At 35.2% G+C, this 20040-nt stretch overlaps 1 protein-coding gene across 10 annotated transcripts in view; it reads right to left on the bottom strand.

The window, feature by feature from the left end:
- REPS1 (RALBP1 associated Eps domain containing 1) overlaps positions 1 to 20040 on the bottom strand; it is an 81482-nt gene continuing 61442 nt past the window's right edge. For 5 of the 10 annotated variants that reach the window (XM_036316440.1, XM_036316444.1, XM_036316435.1 and 2 more), the window contains 10 exons: positions 15460 to 15547; positions 14134 to 14235; positions 11973 to 12045; positions 10333 to 10451; positions 9437 to 9519; positions 7453 to 7638; positions 6025 to 6120; positions 4239 to 4387; positions 3423 to 3528; positions 1 to 264 (listed from right to left, as the gene is read on the bottom strand). In XM_036316440.1, coding sequence (XP_036172333.1) covers positions 196 to 264; positions 3423 to 3528; positions 4239 to 4387; positions 6025 to 6120; positions 7453 to 7638; positions 9437 to 9519; positions 10333 to 10451; positions 11973 to 12045; positions 14134 to 14235; positions 15460 to 15547 — 1071 coding nt within the window. In that variant the 3' untranslated portion in view covers positions 1 to 195. The remainder of the gene's footprint in view (positions 265 to 3422; positions 3529 to 4238; positions 4388 to 6024; positions 6121 to 7452; positions 7639 to 9436; positions 9520 to 10332; positions 10452 to 11972; positions 12046 to 14133; positions 14236 to 15459; positions 15548 to 20040) is intronic. The other 5 variants (XM_036316439.1, XM_036316443.1, XM_036316438.1 and 2 more) reach the window with 3 other exon arrangements.

Below are 20040 nucleotides of genomic sequence, written 5' to 3' on the forward strand. Positions count from 1 at the left end.
AAAAGTTGTCCTGACCCTTTTATTGTTGAAATTAAAAAATAAAAGATACTTAAATACAATGGTGAACATATAGGGCAAACAGAATCATAAAATTTAATGTTGAGTTAAGCAGTGAGCTGAATGTTTGGGCCTCCAAATTGGCTTGAACTCAAAACTGCTTAAAAATGGGTATGTTCACAGTTAACGGCAATTGGCTTATAGGTGAGAGAATGGTCGAAGTTGTTCCAGTTGAACTTCCAGGGAAATTCTCTCCTCAAGAACATCCTGAAAAAGATGCAAAGCCAAGTTATGTTTCAACATTTATAAAAATTAAGGCACATCTAACAACAGCTCTGCATCAAAAAAACAATTTAGATTTGTTAAGAAAACAAAGGGACAGCTATTCATTTTTTAAAAAGACACTTTAGAAATGTTTCTTTATGCATGTAATATTAAAAGACGCTATTAAAATATTTTATTATATAAATCAGGGTAATAAAACGTTTTTTGTTGTTTAATTATTAGAAAAGCCAATATTTGCAGCAAATGATGGTGAAAAGGAAAATGGGAGGCTTACAATCTCGTTCAGTATCTGGTTAAAACTGTAGTCTTACTTCCCCACTCTGACTTGAGCAGAGCTGCAGAGACTAACCCAGAGCCCCGCCACAGCTGACCAGGGAGGAGCTGCGGAGCACGCCCCCAAGGCCCCGCCAAGACTGACTTGGGCAGAGCTGCCGGACGCTCAGGGGCCAGCCACGGGAGGAGTTATATAGGTCAGAGCCTCCCCACAAGTTCAGTTTAGGCTTTGGATCCAGAATTCTCCTGAACAATCAGATCTGCAAAATAAAGGTTAAACTTTCCTCCCTCAGAGTGCTGGCTGATCGTTCTCTGTGCATTCTGCCACAACAATGGCTATTATGCGTGAATCATATCCCTTGCAGTAACTGTAGATAAGTTAACTAACATAAATTCTTTCCCCCGGTGATTACATCTGGTTATAGCAATGCCTGAACCTCATTTTGAGTTTCAGTTTCACAAAGAATAAACTTATTTTGCAATAGAATTTCTAATCACTGTTGATTTTGAGCAGTCTTTGCAGATAGCCAGCAAATTCTAATTTATCTACTCCCCCGCCACCCCATAATACTGACAATATCATATTTCAACCAGAACTACCTTTCCATATTTGGTACCATATTTCCTATTTTCTATTCTCAGAAATAATGAGAAGGGTGATTCTTAAAATGGCTCCTATATATATGTTTCTATGGTTTTCTTTAGTTCTTCAGAAAAACACCCATGAACAAAATTTTCATCTTCAGTTTGGTACTAGCAAGCTTGTCCTTAGTTTTATATTATTCCTTTACAACAAACCAAATTTATCATCATAGACCAACTATGTCTTCTTTGATCAAAGAATTTTGTAAGAATATCATTCATTCAACAGACATTTATCAAATGCCTAATGTGATATTATGATTTATAAGAAATAATACATTTGTCATTCAGATGCCCAAACACTGTATATCTCATACATATTTGGTCTTCATCCACAGTTCCTGGCTCAGAGCTCCCAAAAGCCCTAGGAATTTCCCAAGCATTTGGGTTGGGGGAAAAAGGTATCTTGTTATACTAATGAAAATGACTTTTGGAAAGCACCTAAGGCTGGTTGCCAGGAGAACCAACCAAGCAATTAGAAAGTTGGAACTTTCAGTCCCATCCCTGGCTGAAGGTTGAATCAACAGGACCCGCCAATGACTTAATCATGCCTAAGTAATGAAGCTTCTGTAAAAACCCTCAGGACAGTATTTGGAGAGCTTCTGGATTGGTGAGCACATGGAGATGTGGGGAGAGTGCCGCCTGGAGAAGGCATGGAAGCATTTTGCCCCCTTCCCAAGTACCTTGCCCTATACATCTCTTTCATCTGGCTGTTCCTGAGTTGGAACCTTTTAAAACCAGTGTTCTTAATAAGGGACACATTTCTCTGAGTTCTAGCAAATTAATGGAACCCCAGGAGAGGGCTATGTGAACCTCTAATTTACAGCCAGTTGGTCAGAAGTACCAGTAACAACCTGGACTTGTGATTAGCATTCTTAGTTGGAGGAGGTGGGGAGTGGTGGTATTGGAACTTCCATCCGTAGCCAGTTGGTCAGAAGCTCTTAACCTCTGGAATCTAGTATTATCTCCAGGTAGACAATGTCAGAATTAAGCTGAATTCTCAGAGACCCTGCCAGTGTCAGAACTGTTTGTTGGTATGGGGGACCACCTCCTAATACTGGAATTGGGTCTGGGAACCCTAACAACCTAACATGTGCTAGGTTTAGGGGATGGAGACAAGATAGTTACAAGTTTATCTAGGACAGTTCCAGTTTACCTCTGATGTCCTGGCCTAAGTACTAACACCTCACTCCCTCTTTGTAATCAAAAGTATCTTTCTAATCAAAAGTTTAGGCATAAATTATATAGTTATCCTAAACAGAAATAATTATAATTTATCCTTGGTGAGTTCAGTTTAGTAGGGCAGAGACAAATGTGCCACAGATAATAACTCCAGGACAGTGTGACAAATGCTGGATGAGAATATGAACACGTTATGGAAATGAATAAATTCTGTATTCATTGTACATTTTTGCAAACCCTTTTCTACTCATTTTTGTGGTTTATAACCTTGCTACCCAAAGCGGCTCAACAGCCCAGCAGCATCTCCAATATCTGAAGATGATGAGAAATGCATAATTCTCAGGGTCCACTCCATACCTAATTTGCATTTAACACAATCCCAGATTAACTATACACACATTAAGGTTTGAGAAACACAGGTTTATAAAACATGAATGCTTAATAATGTTAAGCCATAAATGATTCTGGTTAATTTTTATTCACAGGGATTGAAAAAAATCTTGGCTAGAGTAAGTAAGAAAAATAAAACTATTTCTCTCAAGTACAGACGACAGGAATACACACTGGTCCTAAGCACTTCTATTTAAGGCTTGTCTTTTCCACATGCAAGATGATCTAAATTGCCTCCATCCTTCTTCTTCTTTAGACCTGTTTAGTCCCTTTAAGAGAATCTGAGTTATCTTTGATAAAAGGGTAAGTTGACGATACTCAAATCAGAATTAAATGAGAGTGTAGAGAGAGCCATGTATGTGATCTTAGAGGTCACCATATTTCCTCTCCGGTGTTTCATTATGAAAAGTAAAGGAACATTATAAGAATAGCGATGCCTTTATAAGGTAAAGGCATATCAGCATTTAGTATAAAATATTCTTTTTAATATTAAAAGACTCAAAGGCATATAAAACATTTTAGATACATATTTCTCTTGCTACATAGCAAGTTTCATAGTAGTATAAGCATTGCTGGATCACTTCTAAGTTCCAGTTCAACCCTGAGATGCTCTGTGCCCATGGAACTTCCCAAACATTCAGAAACCACATTACCTTTAATTGTTGCTGCAATTCACTATTCAATCTGGCCAAAACTGTGTTGGTTTCCTTATTGCGTCTAATTGATGCCTGAATAGCTTTTTTATCTTTCCCAACAGACCTGAGAGATAAAGAGGGCAAAATAAGTAAATAACCTTGTCATTTCTTATCTTTAAATTTTCTCCATTCTTCCATGATCTACCTGTAACCAGAAAATAGGAGCATTTTTTGCCTTATCAGTCTAACGTAACCTCATTTACTCAGTTTCAACGGCAACCAAAAGTATCTAAGCTTCAGAAGCTTAATTTTTGTTATTGTTTTAATTCTTCTTCTGTAAAGTTAGTCTAGAGTAGGCATCAGCAAACTTTTTCTATAAATGGCCAGACAGTAAGTATTTTAGGTTTTGAAGGCCATATTTTTGTTCTCTCTCTCTCTCTTTTTTTTTTTTTTTACAAAAATGTAAAAGCCATAGCTCATGGCACTTACAAACACAGGCCATGTGCTGACTTTGGCCCATGAGACCAAGCCTGCCATGCCATGGTCTAAAAGAACTAGAGTTAAAATATCAGTGTTACTCTATCTACACTATTCATTTTTAAAAGTGTGCAATAGGGTACTAAAATGAAATTGGAAAAGAACTTAATAATAGAAGGGAAAAGTGGAAAGAATATTCTACCTACTCATAAATGAGAAAACTCTCAAAGAGCAACAATTAAGAAGCTTTCTTCAACTACAGAACTAGTCTGACCATAATTTCTTTCCGTTTGATATTTTTAATTGCTGTACTTTTTGTTGCTAGTAATTAACTGTATTTAGGATAGCTTTGATTACCTAGGAATAGAAGGCTGTGATGCAAGAACACCAGCTAAGACACCTGTCTTTTGTGTATGTTCATCAACTTCAGGCCTTAACTCATCTTCTGATTTTAATCTTCTTCGAACAGGTTTGGGTGGTGGAGCAAGAGGTGTTGTACCTTTGCCCTGGAAGACAAGAATTCCATTAATAATGAAGCATTTCCTGAAGACATTCATGGTTAGTCAGAATTTTGTCAACATCATTTGCTTTCCGTAAAAGCCACTTATTCTCCAAAAATTAAATCACTTTTCCTACTTTAAAACAATTTACAATTTGTTGTAACACCTGACTTAAGTTACAATAGGAGATGTTCCTACTTGACATCACAATTGTGAATGTACTGACTAGACAATTTTTAAAGGGTAATATCAGACCTGAATCTGACTCAAGTCTGTAATAGTCACAGATTTAACATGATTATGACACATGCTGTCATATATCTGTTCAATAAATATAAATATAAAAAAAAGTGTCCAGGAATGTACACCCATTATCACCATAGAATTTCCTACTCAAAAATACTAAAAATACATCATCTTAATGAATAAAGCCATTTATAAAGAAGTGATAAGTTAGGCACTGTTAAAAAAAACCCTTCACTAAGGTGCATAATAATTATAATTAATGAAAATGAGTAGACATTTTGTTGGAAACTGTGAATCTGCCTTCAACAGAATTAAATATGGTATTTTAGTATTTACCATAGTCTGACTTGACTTGTTAATAAATGAAAAGACTCAACTGCCATCTCTTTGGTTAAGTGCTATTTTTAATTTGTTAACAAGAGCTGACAAAAATTAACTATTAAAAAACACCACAGAATTACTAATGTAGTAAACAATAAAGTACTCATAAAGTAGAATTTAAACACTTTCAGAAACAAATGCTACTTTAATAACTATCAGAAATGACTGGATAAAAATAGAGAAAAAAATTAGCAAAATTTTTCTTTCAAGGGGAAAGTATGCAAATAGCAGTTAAGGATTGACATAGATCAGTAATTTTCAACCAGTGTGCCACAAAAAATTTTAAACCACGCAATTCTTGAATTCAGTTAGGGGCAGTGACCTCTTTTTTCTTACACTGTCAAACAGAAAAATGACAACAGCCAACATAATAGGCATCTGGTGTGAATGAATCAAAAGTATGTCTATTTTTCTGCAAAATATATATTTTTTGATGTGCCACAGATTTTTAGTAATTAGTTTATATGTGCCATAAGATAAAAAAGGTTAAAAATCGCTGATATAGATACAAGAATAGAAAGATATGTGATAAAGCAAGTATGGTAAAATAATAATTGATATACAATGTAAAATTCTTTCAATTATCTGTATGCTTAAAAATTTTCATAAAATGCTGGAGAAAGAAATTATCCCTAACAGTTGAAGAAAAGAGCACAGACTATAACATTAACCTTAGAGGGTCAATATAATTTTCCCTATTATACTTAAAAAGAAAACCCACACCTGAATATGATCAATAAGGAAGTTCTACTTTATGTACTTAGAAGACTGTAACACCACATAACTTTCAAGAACTGTGGCATTTACTTATATGGATGATAGACTATCATCTAGAATATTTAACAGGCAGATCATATTCTGAGACAGACTAAAGATGCTACAGTGAAAGGAATGGGTTAGATGTTCTCTAACTTTATTTCTAAGATTTTTGTCATCTTTAAAATCTTAAAAAGTATAAATGATCTCCTCTTTTTTATGTACAAAATAATCAACATTATAAAAGACTTATTGCATACCACATTGGCGGGAGCACTAGCAGCTGTCTTTTCTTCAATTTTACTATCTGTTTTGGCAACTCGAAGAGAACTTGCAGGATCAGAAGCTTTTTCAACCTAGAAATGAATATATTATTACTAATTAAATATAAGTAATATATAATTATGCATAAATACATACATAAAGCACCAGAGTAAAATGTTAAGAAAATATTCGTTATGACAATAAGGAATCTGAGATGAAGATGAGAAGGAATTTGAGAAAACCCTGTAAAATGACCATTCTCTACGACTGAAGAGCAGAGAGGAGGGAAGGTAACAGATGTGAGGGCGAGGGGGAGGGCTGAGGATGCAGCCATAGGGAATTTAGGAAGTTCTTTAGGTTGGGAGGGATGCATCCATCCAGGGGCATGAGGACCAGCACTCTGTGCACACTCGTACTTCCCCTCAGGTGCCCCCCTGCCTTCCTGGAGGTGCAGGCCATACCCTGTGACCCCACTGTGAGACAGGTTACAGGCTTGAAGAAGTGGCTAGTAGAAATTTATTACGGATCAGATCTATAAGAAACCTTTGACTGAATGATGCCAGTCAAATGAACATGGATTTTGGGATCTGTCAGAGAGGCTCCATCTAGGTTGAGACAATCAGAATCAAGGTTTTAGAATTCCTTTGGTCCCTCCAATTCCACATTTATAGTTAGTGAGGTCAGGGACCCCTAGAGAAGGTTTTGCAACTAGAAGTAAACAGTCTCCAGGAGCATTGTACCCAGAGATTATGGTACATTTTGGCATCCTGTAGTCTGTAAGTCTAACTAAATTGACTTGCAAACGGAGTGTAGCTTTGGCAATCACAGCCTATTGCTATAGGGATATCTTCACCAAATCATACAGTCAGAAGCTTAGCATTAAGATGCAACCCCAGTCCTAGCTGGTTTCGCTCAGTGGATAGAGCGTCAGCCTGGGACTGAAGGGTCCCAGGTTCGTTTCTGGTCAAGGACATGTACCTCAGTTGCAGGATACTCCCTGGCCCAGGCCTGGGCCCTAGTTGGGCATGTGCAGGAGGCAACCAATCGATGTGTTTCTCTCACATCAATGTTTCTTTGTCTTTCCCTCTCTAAAAATCAATGGAAAAATATCCCCGAGTGAGGATTTAAAAAAAAAAAGCAACCCCAGAGCAGTGTTTTTTCACACTACAGCTACTCCCACCCAGATTCTGATTCTTATTAAAGTAATACACTGCAATTAGCAGGAGTTTAAGGACAATGAAAAAATTGAGAAGTACTGGCCTAGGGAATATAAATCCTCTCAAAGCAGCAGCAGCAAATATTTTGCTCACTGATGTTCACTCTAATATCTGCTCTTTTAGAAGCTCCTCTGTTTACAGACCGACTCTGAGCAGAGATATGGAAAGAGTCCCAATGGAAAATTAGATAAGCCCTTAAAAACTGACCGGCAAGACTTCTGGATGTTTCTCAGCTTCATCATCTTGTTCTTCATTTACATTTGATGCAGCAAATACTTCAAATTGGCTGAAATCTGCAAAATTTGGTTGTTCTGGTATCTGCTGAGGTGAGGTACTAGTGTGAGTTATCATGCCATCGGCATCCACTGGGCGATGCACTGTGGGACCAGGAGCCTGCACGATGGTTCAGAATAGAGGAACAAACAGTTCATTGGTGTACCAGTCACCAAGTGGCCTCTTTTCCTTCTAAAATATTATTAAAACGATGCTCTGTTTTATTATCTGTAAACTCAGGGAGGTGAGCTACAGAAACATTTAGCTCTAAAAAACCCAGAAGAGAAATGCTAAGACACTAAATAAAAAAAATAAATAAATTTAAGATTCAAAACCCCAATAAGACAAATACCTTTACAAAATTCTTACTGCAAAGAAAGTGCATAAGGAGAGGGGAAAGTTAGGTTCTACTCTGTGATTCTCTCTTGCATCTATTTTTTTCTTACTTGGGCTATTGTGCAATTGTTTGTTCTTCAAACAAGTTATTTTTTTTAATGTTTCATTATGTTTATAAAAAGGTTATTTTTTTAAAGTGTAGAAATCAGTGTGCTAATTATTCTTCTAACACTTCAGGTGCTTCTCTTCAATTTATCCTCTACTCCATTGCCAGGCCAATCCTTCTACAATCTTCAATCAAAAATATTTTTTTGAGAATCTACTTTTGGCCAAGCATTATGGTTATAACAGTGAACAAAACAAATAAGGTCCATGCCCAATAAAGCTGACAGTCTACTGCAGGATGAGACATAGGTTAACAAGGAATTAAAATAGAGTGTGAAAGTTTTATGATAAAGGAAGTATAGGATGTTATAGGAATAAATCAGAAATCTCTTCCTTGCTTATCCTTTAAAAAGTTTCCATCTCCTCTGAGAAAAATTGTATCCTTCTTATAATGATATAGGAGATGCTCTGCCCCTTTCGGACCTCTTCAGTTTCCTTTCCCATCATTCCAGCTGTTCTAAACTAACTCATTTTTCCTTGAAGACTTACCCCACACTTGTATGACTTTGTGGATGCCATTCTGTCTGGTTGGAAAGCCTTCTCCCAAACCAATACAACTTTATCTTTCAAGTCTCTACTTAAGTGTTACTTCCTTCACTTTACTTATACCTTTTCACTGTGATCCCTGACTTTATTAACTAGTAAAGATGTAGCAAAACATTTCATAAACGTATCTACTGTTGCCCTTACAATTCTTTATAGTTGTCTTCCCCACTAGACGGTTCTTGAGTCAACAGACCAACTCACTGGGTTTCACAGCTTAACCCCAGTAAGAATATTTTTGCTGGCACTTTAGATAAAATAAATACTGGAATATTCAAATTTCAGCATCTTTTATGATTAAGCAACCATCTTTTTAACTGTAAATACTCAACTTCATTTTAAGACTCTAACTCAAAAAAATCAACCAAATTCATTCATGTAAAAGGTAGTCAGTCAGTGACATAAAACTAACAGCTATAATCCAGAATCTACCCTGGAACATAATAGTTTTGTGCATATCAAAACAATTTCAACCTGGCAGGGATGCAGAGGTCATCTGACACTTCCTTCACTGATGCAGTAACACATCCAGACCGACGCAGTGAGGTCACTCTGAGTCACTGCTAGATCCAAGACACAGATGGCCATCTCCATCTCCTATCTCCCAATCCAGTTTTTCTAACTAAACTCTCCTTTGTCAAGACACTATCATTTGGTTCACTAGCAGCTTCTTTAAAAAAATAACTGAAATTATTATTGGAATTCTCTTTCAAAATAAGACTTATCTTCCCTGAATTAAATGCTCAGTAAGAATGAAAATTCGGTAATTCTGGATCTTCAAAATAATTCTAGAATAGAATCAAACACCTAATAGATAAGTTAATCATGAGGAGTGTAATAACTGATGTTTAGTAATGAATATGTTGCAGAATACCTGTGAAGGCTGTGGTCTTGGAGGCACGGCAGGAGGATGGGCAACAACTCCAGCCTGTTGTTGTCCTGTGTGAATATACAAGTCTTCTTTTTAGTAAGTATATAATTACTTTGCTAGTAGAACAGGTTGAATGAATATGATCAAATGATAAAGATTTCTAAAAGATTGCTTTGTTAAGTATAGGAAGGCATAGATGTGATCTAATGGCCAAATCTCATGGTCTTTTCTCAGAATCCATTTCTCTTGTTCAATTGTACAGGGCACTCTTGACATGTTCCTCCTTGTTTCCATAATACTATACATTCTTGGTTTTCTTTCCACATTCTGACTGATTTTTAGCTATCAAATATGAGGACTTCCAATTTTCTCTTTTAATTAATACTTCAGTCTATTATTTCTATGAAAATGATTCTCAAATAATGGATTAATCTTTCTTAGCCCACAAATCCAGTGGCCTGTTGATTATTTCTTTTTCCTCATAATTCTAAACTCACAACATCCAAATAGGACATCATTACCCAGTGTCCTAATTTTTTATTTTGATCAACATAATAATAATAATGACCAATTATATAAAAATTAAAATATTGGAGTAAGCTGTGGGTCCTCGCTCTCTTTTGTTGCTAATTTAAGACCTATTAGCTTTTCCTCCTTGATATCATCATATCATACTTTTACAATCTCTGTGGCATCTCTCAGGTTCCCATCTTTATCACTTGAATTCAAACACAGTTTAGATAGACATTAAGAAAAAAATTCCCTCTCTGATACTTTTTAAATCCCAATTTTTTCTTTGGATAAATATAAAAACAGATATGTTGCAAAAATAAGGTGTTGTGTGTCCTTAATGACTTTAAATCAAATGATAATTTGATTCACAGCTCTCTAACCCCTACCTGTGGTGACTGTAAAGGTCCGATTCATGTCTAAAGATGACGATCTAGAATGCGAGGGCTGTGGCCTTGGAGGGGGAGGTGGTGGTGCAGTGTTATCAGGGGATGTTCCTGAATGAGACCTGCAAAAAGTCACCACATTACAGTTGGTCATGCTACTGAGACTGGAGCTTTTTCTTTTTAAGCATTCAAACTTGGCTAAGCAGCAAAAGATATTTTCTCAAGTAGGTATACACATATTACAATGAGTAAAGTCAGTATTATTTATGATGTGCATTCCACAAGTGGTTATTTAATATGGCAAATAATCTTTTTTATAAAGTATATTTTTATATTTAACAATATTTCAAAAAAATTGAAAAGAAAGTTATTAACAAGAATTTAAGGTAGACTGCAAAACTAGTGTAATTTTTTCCCATTCAATTATAGGCATTTGTTTAAAATATTTACTTAAAAAAAAAACCCCAAAACTCTAGCCTTGACCAGTGTGGTTCAGGGTTCTGTGAATGCCATCCCATGCACAGAAAGGTAGCTGGTTAGATTCCCAGTCAGGGCATATACCTGGGTTGTGGGCTCGATCCCTGATAAGGGGCATGCAGGAGGCAGCCAATCAATATTTCCCTCTTACGATGTTTCTCTTTCTCTCCCTCCCCTTCCTCTCTCACTAAAAATCAATAAAAAAATCTTAAACAAACAAACTACTTTCAGACATGGACAGTTTTCAACTTAAAGTCTGGAGTTTGGCAAGTTGAGGTAGAATCTGGCTCACTATCTGCAGTTCCCATTCCTGTGTTCCCACAGGCCATCCCATTTTAGAGGTGGCTGTACTCACGCTCAACTCACCTGGAGATGCACTTCTTTGCCACCAACTTTTTCTATATTCTGAAAAGAGTCTCATGGACTCTGGAAATCTAATCCTCACTTATAGGGATAAAAAGCAGAATAAAATCCAAGATGACTGAGAATTTTAAGAAACACAGGAAGAACTATGAAGAAGCAGCCTCTGACTCTGAGCTCATTGGTGATTCTATATTACTAGCCTCTCTCTACATCCTCTAGGCACGTGGCAAAAGGATACTTACCACACATAAGTGAGAGGAGAAAGATACTTTTGTCCTGCACACAGTGTTCTGTGGACAGTAAAGCCCTTGAAGACAAACCCTTTCCACCCTCATCTTTTTAGTTTATGCCTGAAACGTTGTATGTAACACAGATCTTCAGGGTAAATAGGTAGCCCAACACTGGGCTGAGATTTTGGATAGCATTTTAAAACATAGAATTCTTTTGGTACTTGCCATAAGGCTATAAAAGAAAATCTGCACATTTATCACTTAAAGAGACTCAGTTTATCTAAAGAAAGAACTGTATTAAATTGCTACTATCAAGAAGTTACCAGTCCTTCTTAAACCTTCCACAGAATGCCATGAGATAATAAGGGTTTCATCTGTTTTCTATTCAAGTTGGAAAAAAAATAAAAATTACTTCCCTTTTACATAAATCAATAGATAATCTAACAGCCTTCAGAGAAGTGAAGAACTAAAGAATAGACAAAAATATGTAATTTATACTTGGTCCTACATAATTTTAAGTATTAAAATGTAACAAGATATTTTAATATGCTTTTTATTGACAGAAATACTGACCTTTGACGAGTTACATTGTTCCCGATCTGTTCTGGGTCTGAAGTAAAAGAGTCTGAACTACTGTAACCATCTGCTGATAAATGGAATATAGCCTACTTAGTAATAATCATTTTTTTCACTTTAACTCTATGTGCCCCAACAAATATAACTGCATTATTGTTTCAAATCAGAGATATTCAGACTGGCTAACAGTTCATACCAGTTTTATTATAAAAAATTAAATGTATTTTGTATATTGTAAAAAAATTAAATATAAATCAAATAATTGCTTATTTATACAATACTATGCATTTAGTGTAAGTTATAATCTAGAAAAGTTAACATTTAATACCATAAATATTCAAAATAAGTCACATAGAAAGGATCACAAAACAGTACACACATTACAATTTCATTTTATATAAAAATATGGCATATGCACAGAATGGGGATTAAGCTTGACAATGAATGCTAACCATGGTCATTTGTGAAACAGTGAGATTATAAACATTTTTATTTTTATTATACTTCTACAGTAAGTGTGAATTACTTTTGTAATAAAAATCATTTTTAAAGAACAAATTAGAAGTATTTTAAATAAAACATTTAAAAACTGTTAATGTGAAAAATTTTTAAAGTTTCACAAGAAAATAAAATGTGCTTAGGCAATAATAAAATTGATGAAATTAGCTAGAGGTTCCTAATTTTTCACCTGAGGAAATATCATTTTCAACTTCTTCAAAGTCCTATGAAGGAGCAGAGAATCCAGAAGCAGACTGACAGTTGTGACATAATACAGGAATTTTAAAATAGGAACTCGAGGAACAATATAAAGGAAAACTACCTATTCATTTTCAAGAATTATAACTTAAAGGGACTGGTTGTTTGGACATATTTCAAAATGTATCCCTTTTCTTGTCAAATCACTGAATTATTTAATTGGCAAAGAAAAAGGCTAACATATTTCTATTTGGATGTTCTAATGGGTATTGCAAACTTAAGATGTCTAAAACTGAATCCTATTTTTCCCCCACAGACCTACTCCTACCAGAGTCATCCTAAATTCCCAGTTGCCCAGGCCAAAAATCCCATGAGCCACCCCGAATCCTCTCTCACATATCCTATATCACATAGATAAGCAAATCCTGTGGTCTTTCCCTACAAAATACAGCCAGAACTTGGACCATTTCTCAGTATTTCTACTGCCACCACCATCGACCAAGCCATCATCTTCACTTATCTGCATTATTACCAGTAACTGCCCCCCAAATAGTCTTTCCTGTTTTGGCTCTTGCCTTTTGGCTCGTTACCAGTATAGCAGCCAGAGTGATTCTGTTAAAGAAGGAAGGTCAGACCATGTCACTTCTCCATTCAAAACCCTCTAACAGCTTTTCATCTCACTCAGTAAGAGTCCATCTTAACCTGCTCTCAGGTTACTATTCTACATTTGCTACCTCTACCTGCTCAATTTGCTAGGTAGTTCTATTCTAGGTATTTGCTTGCTGTTCCCAGCAGAAGTATGGCATGTTTCCTAAATCAGGGCCTCACATTTGCTACTTCTGTGCCTTAAATGCCTTTGCTTCAGAAATTCACCCAGCCAAATCCCTCTACTCCTTTAAGATTTAACTCAAATGTCATCTTTTGGTAAGGCCTTCTTTAACCAGCTAATTGAAAGTCACTTCCTTTCCCCTTTCCCAACTTAATTTTTATCCAGGGTGTTAATCACCTCCTAGGACATGAGCTATTTTTCCCCCCTTTTCATCTTATCTCCCCTACAAAATGTAAGCTCCATAAAGGCAAAGGTTTTTGTTTGTTTATTTTACTGCTGAATCCTCAGTGTCTAGAACAGAGCCTGGCACATAGTATTCAATCAACACTGGCTGAATGACTGAATATATACACAATTTCTTGTGAGAGAAAGAAAGGATCTAGTGGGAAAGAGCCAATGGACTAAATCTGGCTAATTAAGAGGAATGGCAAACAGGAGGCCTGCCCTGAAGAGGTTCAGGTGGCAATGGGGACACATTTACTCATACAGCGGGTAGGGTGTTTAAAAGGGTTGACTATTCTCTACTTTATTCAGTGAAGATAATATTAAATGGCTATACATTTGTATATTTCAGGCTCTAAATCCAAACTTAATAAATTTCTAGTGGAAGATGTCGTGGTATCTTTCACTTACCTACAGTATTTCCAGAAGCAAATTTCACTGATGAATTTATCTTATTTTCCTCTGAAAGGTCAGATGTTTTCACAAGTAATGGGCTAGTGGGATTAGTATGATCTAGTAGAAAAGAAAATTAGTAAGTAAAAATGTAAGATAAAGGCATTTGTATTAATAAATTTATAAAGCTCAGAGTATATGAGACCTAATTTAGATATTCCAAAGAAGTAGCCAATAAATCCATGGAAAATAATACAAAATAATATTTTTAATAAAAACAAATATAGCCTTGACCAGTTTGGTTCAGTGGATAGAGTGTCGGCCTGGGGACTGAAGGGTCCCGGGTTCGATTCCAGTCAGGGGCATGTGCCCTTGGGTGTGGGCACATCCCCAGTTGGGGGTGTGCAGGAGGCAGCTGATCAATGTTTCTCTCTCATCGATGTCTCTAACTCTCTGTCCCTCTCCCTTCCTCTCTGTAAAAAATCAATAAAATGTATATTTTCAAAAAAAAAATTAAAAAAACAAACAAAAAAACAAATATAAATCTATTTATATAGAACTTCTTTTCTGCCATATAGAAGATATTTTACAATAAAAGTCAATTTGCATGTTCATATTTTGTTAATTTTATCCCTTTAGATAAGTAATTATTTAAACAAAACATCACACAAATGGTTATAAGTAATTTATGATGTTGACTAATATAGGAAATAAATTTATCTTTGAGAAACCCTAATTATAAAACATTTAATCTAAAATGAGGAGAAAATTGCCCTGACTGGGTGGCTCAGTTGGTTGGAGTGTCCTTCCATACACCAAAAGGTTGTGGATTTGATTCCTGGTCAGGACACATAGCCAAGTTGTGGGTTCAATCCCCAGTTGAAGCTCATATGAGAAGCAACTGATTGATGTTTCTCTCTCTCTCTCAAAAAATAAAAAAAATCAATAAATATACTCTTGGGTGAGGATAAAGAAAACTAAAACGAGAAAAAAATTCAAGAATTTTAGCAAAAGAATTTCAAAGCCAAAACTCACTTTAACATATGCTTCTTCAGTTACAATTTTAACATATTTTAAATGTAAATTCACAAAAATGATCATAAAACACAGTATCAGAAAAATTCATATTTTCAATGTCCTTATTTAAGTTTTATAATTTAAATTCAATAATTTCCTTTTAAAAACTGTAAAATAAGTTAAAATATACATATAAGCACACACATATATGTATAACTGTAGAAAGTACTATGTTAAAAAATAAGCAATTATGAAAGAAATCTGAAGCCTGATAGAATAATTACTTCTACCTGCTAACCTAATATAGACCAGCCACAGATTGCTTACCACTGCCAGTTCTTTTAAGTTCCATTTCCTGCATGTGGATTTTGCTTGGAGTCATACGAATGGGAACTGGATGAACAATAGCAGTATCCTAGGAACAAATGAGAGGGAATACAGAATTTGTATTAAAAATGCCAAATTGATACCAAGAAATAATAAAAATTAACAATATTTTAAAAACTGGTGGATAGACTCTCTCATTCACACTAAAGCAAGCATGAAAATGAATTTTTAAATTAAAATTATAGAATTATACGTAAAAAAATCAAGTACATGTCTAATAATCTGATTTTTTTTATTAAAAATACATTTTAACTTTTGAGTGATTAAAGATTTGAATAAAAACAATAACCTTATAAAAATAAAGTTTAAGATAGTATTCAAAGTGTGAAATGATCTGATGAAATCATACAAATTTGAACCTCTCAGGTTAAAGTGAAACAAACTACTTCATTAGAATCCAAAATTAAGTAGTAGACCAAACTCATTTTCAAGAAACTGCTCAAGAAAATTTGAAACTTTTCTTTTTCATCTATAAAACAGAGTTAAAGAGATACCTGCTATATTGTAACAGTAGGCACAATGCATACTTTCACTGATTAGTTTATAGAACTTTAAAATTTAGCCTAACATTTCCACCAAGGGATCCAGTTTTTAAGAGGGATAAGACTCCTACTCTAAGATTCTAATATTTTCTTAAGCCATTCAAGATTATAATACATCTGATATTCCTAAACTTCATTAGTGGCAAGTCTAGTTAGAAGGGTAAAGAAACTGATAGAAGAGACTTTTCAGAGTGAGAGAGTAAGGCCAGGAAGAGAAGATGAAGACAGATGGTAGCCTCTCTGAAAGCAAAGGAAGAGAAAGGTACACCTGGGTACACAGGTAAGCCTGACGCTGGGAGCTGCCATACCAGTGGAAGAACCAGAATAGGATCAAGCATTTGGCTTAACAACTACAGACCAGATGAAAAACACTGGGAAGGAGGCTCAGCTCCTTGTATGAGGAGTCAGTTCGCATTTTGTGTGTGCTGCTGCTAAGGACTGAATATTAGATCCTTAAATTTTGAATATCTAGTTGAGTTAAGTTTATAATTTAGTGTAAAGGATAATTACAGTTTAAATCCAACACTATTTTGGTGACAGTACCAACACCAAGCCTCTGCTAGAGAAAGTTCTAGTATACCATTTCTTGTTTGCAGCTCTCCTTGGCTTATTCTTATAATCTCTAAATTCGAACAATTTATAACAAACAAATTAATTCTTTATTGCAATTATACTGATAAATCCTTTCATAGCATTTTCCTGCCTCTATATCAGTGAAATACTGGACAGGGTTCATGTATTATCCAATTGAAATGAACTAACATTTCCCCTACAACTCTATAATTACAGTTATAAAGGTGAACATTACAAGTGGATAGAAGGTTAGATTTCTCACATAATAATGAATCACTCACAGGGAAATATTTATAACAATACACTTAAAATGTTGTTATTGTTATAAAAACATGGCTTTAGAAATAAATACTATTTTCTTAACTTCCAATTTTAATAGCAGAAATAGCTGCTATGAAAATCAGAATTTAATATAAGGCAAGATTAAAAGAGAAAGAAATGATAGTTTGTGACACAATAAGTTCTTATTACAAACCCCCCAAAACTAGAAAAAAACAAGCAAGGATAATTTATTAGATGCTTTAAACTCGTAGTATTTATCTAACATATATTCTATGTGTATGTTTATAAAATCAAATTTATAAAGCTTATAACAGTTGGAAATATTAATTAGTCTTTTCATATATTTTCAGTACAATAATGAAAATACATTAATGACTACAAAAAAATAATCATGAATGTTCTATTCACTATCCAAATAATTTCCTTAAGTTTCTGTACCAACAAAGCTTTTTGTATAGCATACTTCAGCCATACACTGACTGGTTGCTAAGAGCCTAAAATAGCTTTAGTCCAGCGGGTCTTAGCTACTTAGCAGGACAAGGTAATTCCTTGAAAACCAGAGACCGTATATCAGAGGCTTCATTTATGACTGCGATGTTACAAATGAGTCAAAGCATGATAGAGGGCTCTGACTTTAAGCATTTGAACATCCCAGATGAAGAACCATGAATGCCTACTAGCCTCTGAGTCCTGAGTTACAAGATGTCAAAGTAACACTTTCTCTGCTCCAAACTAGCATCCCTAAATGTAAAAATAGAGATCACCTATTCAAATCATCCAAAGCCTTTAGGAAACCCATTCGTAATTACTCATGGCACATTTGTGTCACCTATTTGGGTATTTGATTTCATACAATTTAGCATTTTATTGAATATTATATTAATGCTCACATAATCTATATTTTCTACTTGATTTAAATCCCATTATCCTGTCTATCTGAATCCAGCCCTGCCTACTTTCCGTTTCTTAGTTCAGGTGCTCATCATCTCTCTCTTGATCCCATCAATCCTTTTTATTATAGCTCTTCCTTAACCCCATTTTATCATGGTACTTTTTTTAATAAATATATTTTTATTGATTTCAGAGAGGAAGGGAGAGGGAGAGAGAGATAGAAACATCAATGATGAGACAGAATCATTGATTGGCTGCCTCCTGCACGCCCCCTACTAGGGATTGAGCCCGAAACCCAGGCATGTGCCCTTGACCAGATCGAACCCACGACCCATCAGTCCCCAGGCTGATGCTCCATCCACTGAATCAAACCAGCTAGGGCTCATGGTTCTTCTTATTAGCCAACAGTGTCAATGAGATTTAGTTTAGATCCTTGGTCTAATATACAAAGATCTTCCCAGTCCCATCATTCCCCCATACACATGTCTAGCCTATACTCTCACCACACTGGATCCTGTTCATGATACTCGCTCTGCTTGGAATGCTCTTGTCCAAATCTGGCAATTCATAGTTCCATTCAAAACTCAGCATAAAAGCTCCTTTATGGAAACTTTTTGGGGTAAGCTGGCCCATGATTCTCTGCCCAGAGTTTTGTTCATAGCCATGGATGGTAATTATCACAATCAGATGAATTACAATCATCAAGCTTATAATGAACTGTGGTGTGGTCTACTTAAGACTGGAATTTTGTTCCTGACATTTTTGTATTCCTAGAAAATATCACAGGCACCTAGAAAGGAGCTACATCAAACCAGGTGAGTTGCCTGGGCATAATCAGTGATCAAACCCACTTCCCTCTGTACTCTAAAGTACTCAGAAGCTCTATAGCACTCAAGATCAGGGATATCATGGAGAAGACTAGTGCATGACACTTCTCATCAGTCTAGAATTTCTTTCCAGAAGCGTCGGCCTGCGGACTCAAGGGTCTCAGGTTCGATTCCGGTCAAGGGCATGTACCTTGGTTGCGGGCACATCCCCAGTGGGGAGTGTGCAGGAGGCAACTGATCGATGTTTCTCTCTCATCGATGATTCTAACTCTCTATCCCTCTCCCTTCCTCTCTGCAAACAATCAATAAAATATATTTTAAAAAAAAGTAACAAGAGAAGCAAAAGGCACAGATGATTTACATATTAACTGACTCTTAAATTAATTATAAAACACTTCCATACATTATCTACTTGAATTCAATTTAACATCCTCTGTATTTCAAATAGATATAAAGTCTTTAAAATTATAAAACACACCAAAGATTCATTAAACTGTTGATGTATTATTATCTTTAAATACCACTTCTCCCAAATCCACATTAAATAAGAAGACCATTTTTACATTTAATTCATGAATGCTGGCTGTCTTTGATCAAACATCTAAAAAGAATGCCTTCTCCGTATCTTTCCACTGAGCTCATTTTCTAATCCTACCTTTACACTCTTCTTCCCTTCCTACTTATTTCCTCTTTTCTTTTTGAAAGTGGTTATTAGCATGTCCTTCTTTTTAAAAGAAAAAAGAAAAAGCAGGAGTGAACAGTGAGAAGAATGATTAGCAACTAAGGTTTTGAAATGTTCAAATAACTTGAGGGACAGGTGGGTCATATATTAAATTAAATCTAAGGGAATATAATTTATTTTTGAAATCATGATGTGAACTTTGTAGCATTTTTCAGAGTAACACAGTAAACCACAGGAAGACAAGACAGGCTCCTTTGCACAATGGGAATCTTTGACTAACAACTCTGTTGTTTTGCTGAACTTGATTCTCTTGTAACAGAACTCAACATACTATTTAAGTCAAAGCCATACCATCTGGACTATTAAAATAAAAGATGACATTGCATATTTACATATGTAGTACATATTACATGATATGTAAGCATACAAATAAAACAGTATTTACTAAGTGTAACTACACTAAAATAAATAGTATGTTTAATAGAACATACACTCAATTAGCAAATGAAAACAAGTCAACTAAATCAATTGTCACAAAATGCTTCTTTAGACACGTACCAGCTTTTTAAAACATACAGTTTCACAAAAATAACTAGAAAATACAAACAATGGTAAAAAAAAAATGTTCTTTCCACCATTAGGCACACAAAAATTGAAAAGCTTGCTACCATTTCTCTCTAAGCACTCCACTGAATCATGCATATCTGCTAAAAACCATAATGAA

This window comes from Myotis myotis, unplaced genomic scaffold (assembly GCF_014108235.1).
Source record: "Myotis myotis isolate mMyoMyo1 unplaced genomic scaffold, mMyoMyo1.p scaffold_m19_p_7, whole genome shotgun sequence".
NCBI lineage: Eukaryota > Metazoa > Chordata > Mammalia > Chiroptera > Vespertilionidae > Myotis > Myotis myotis.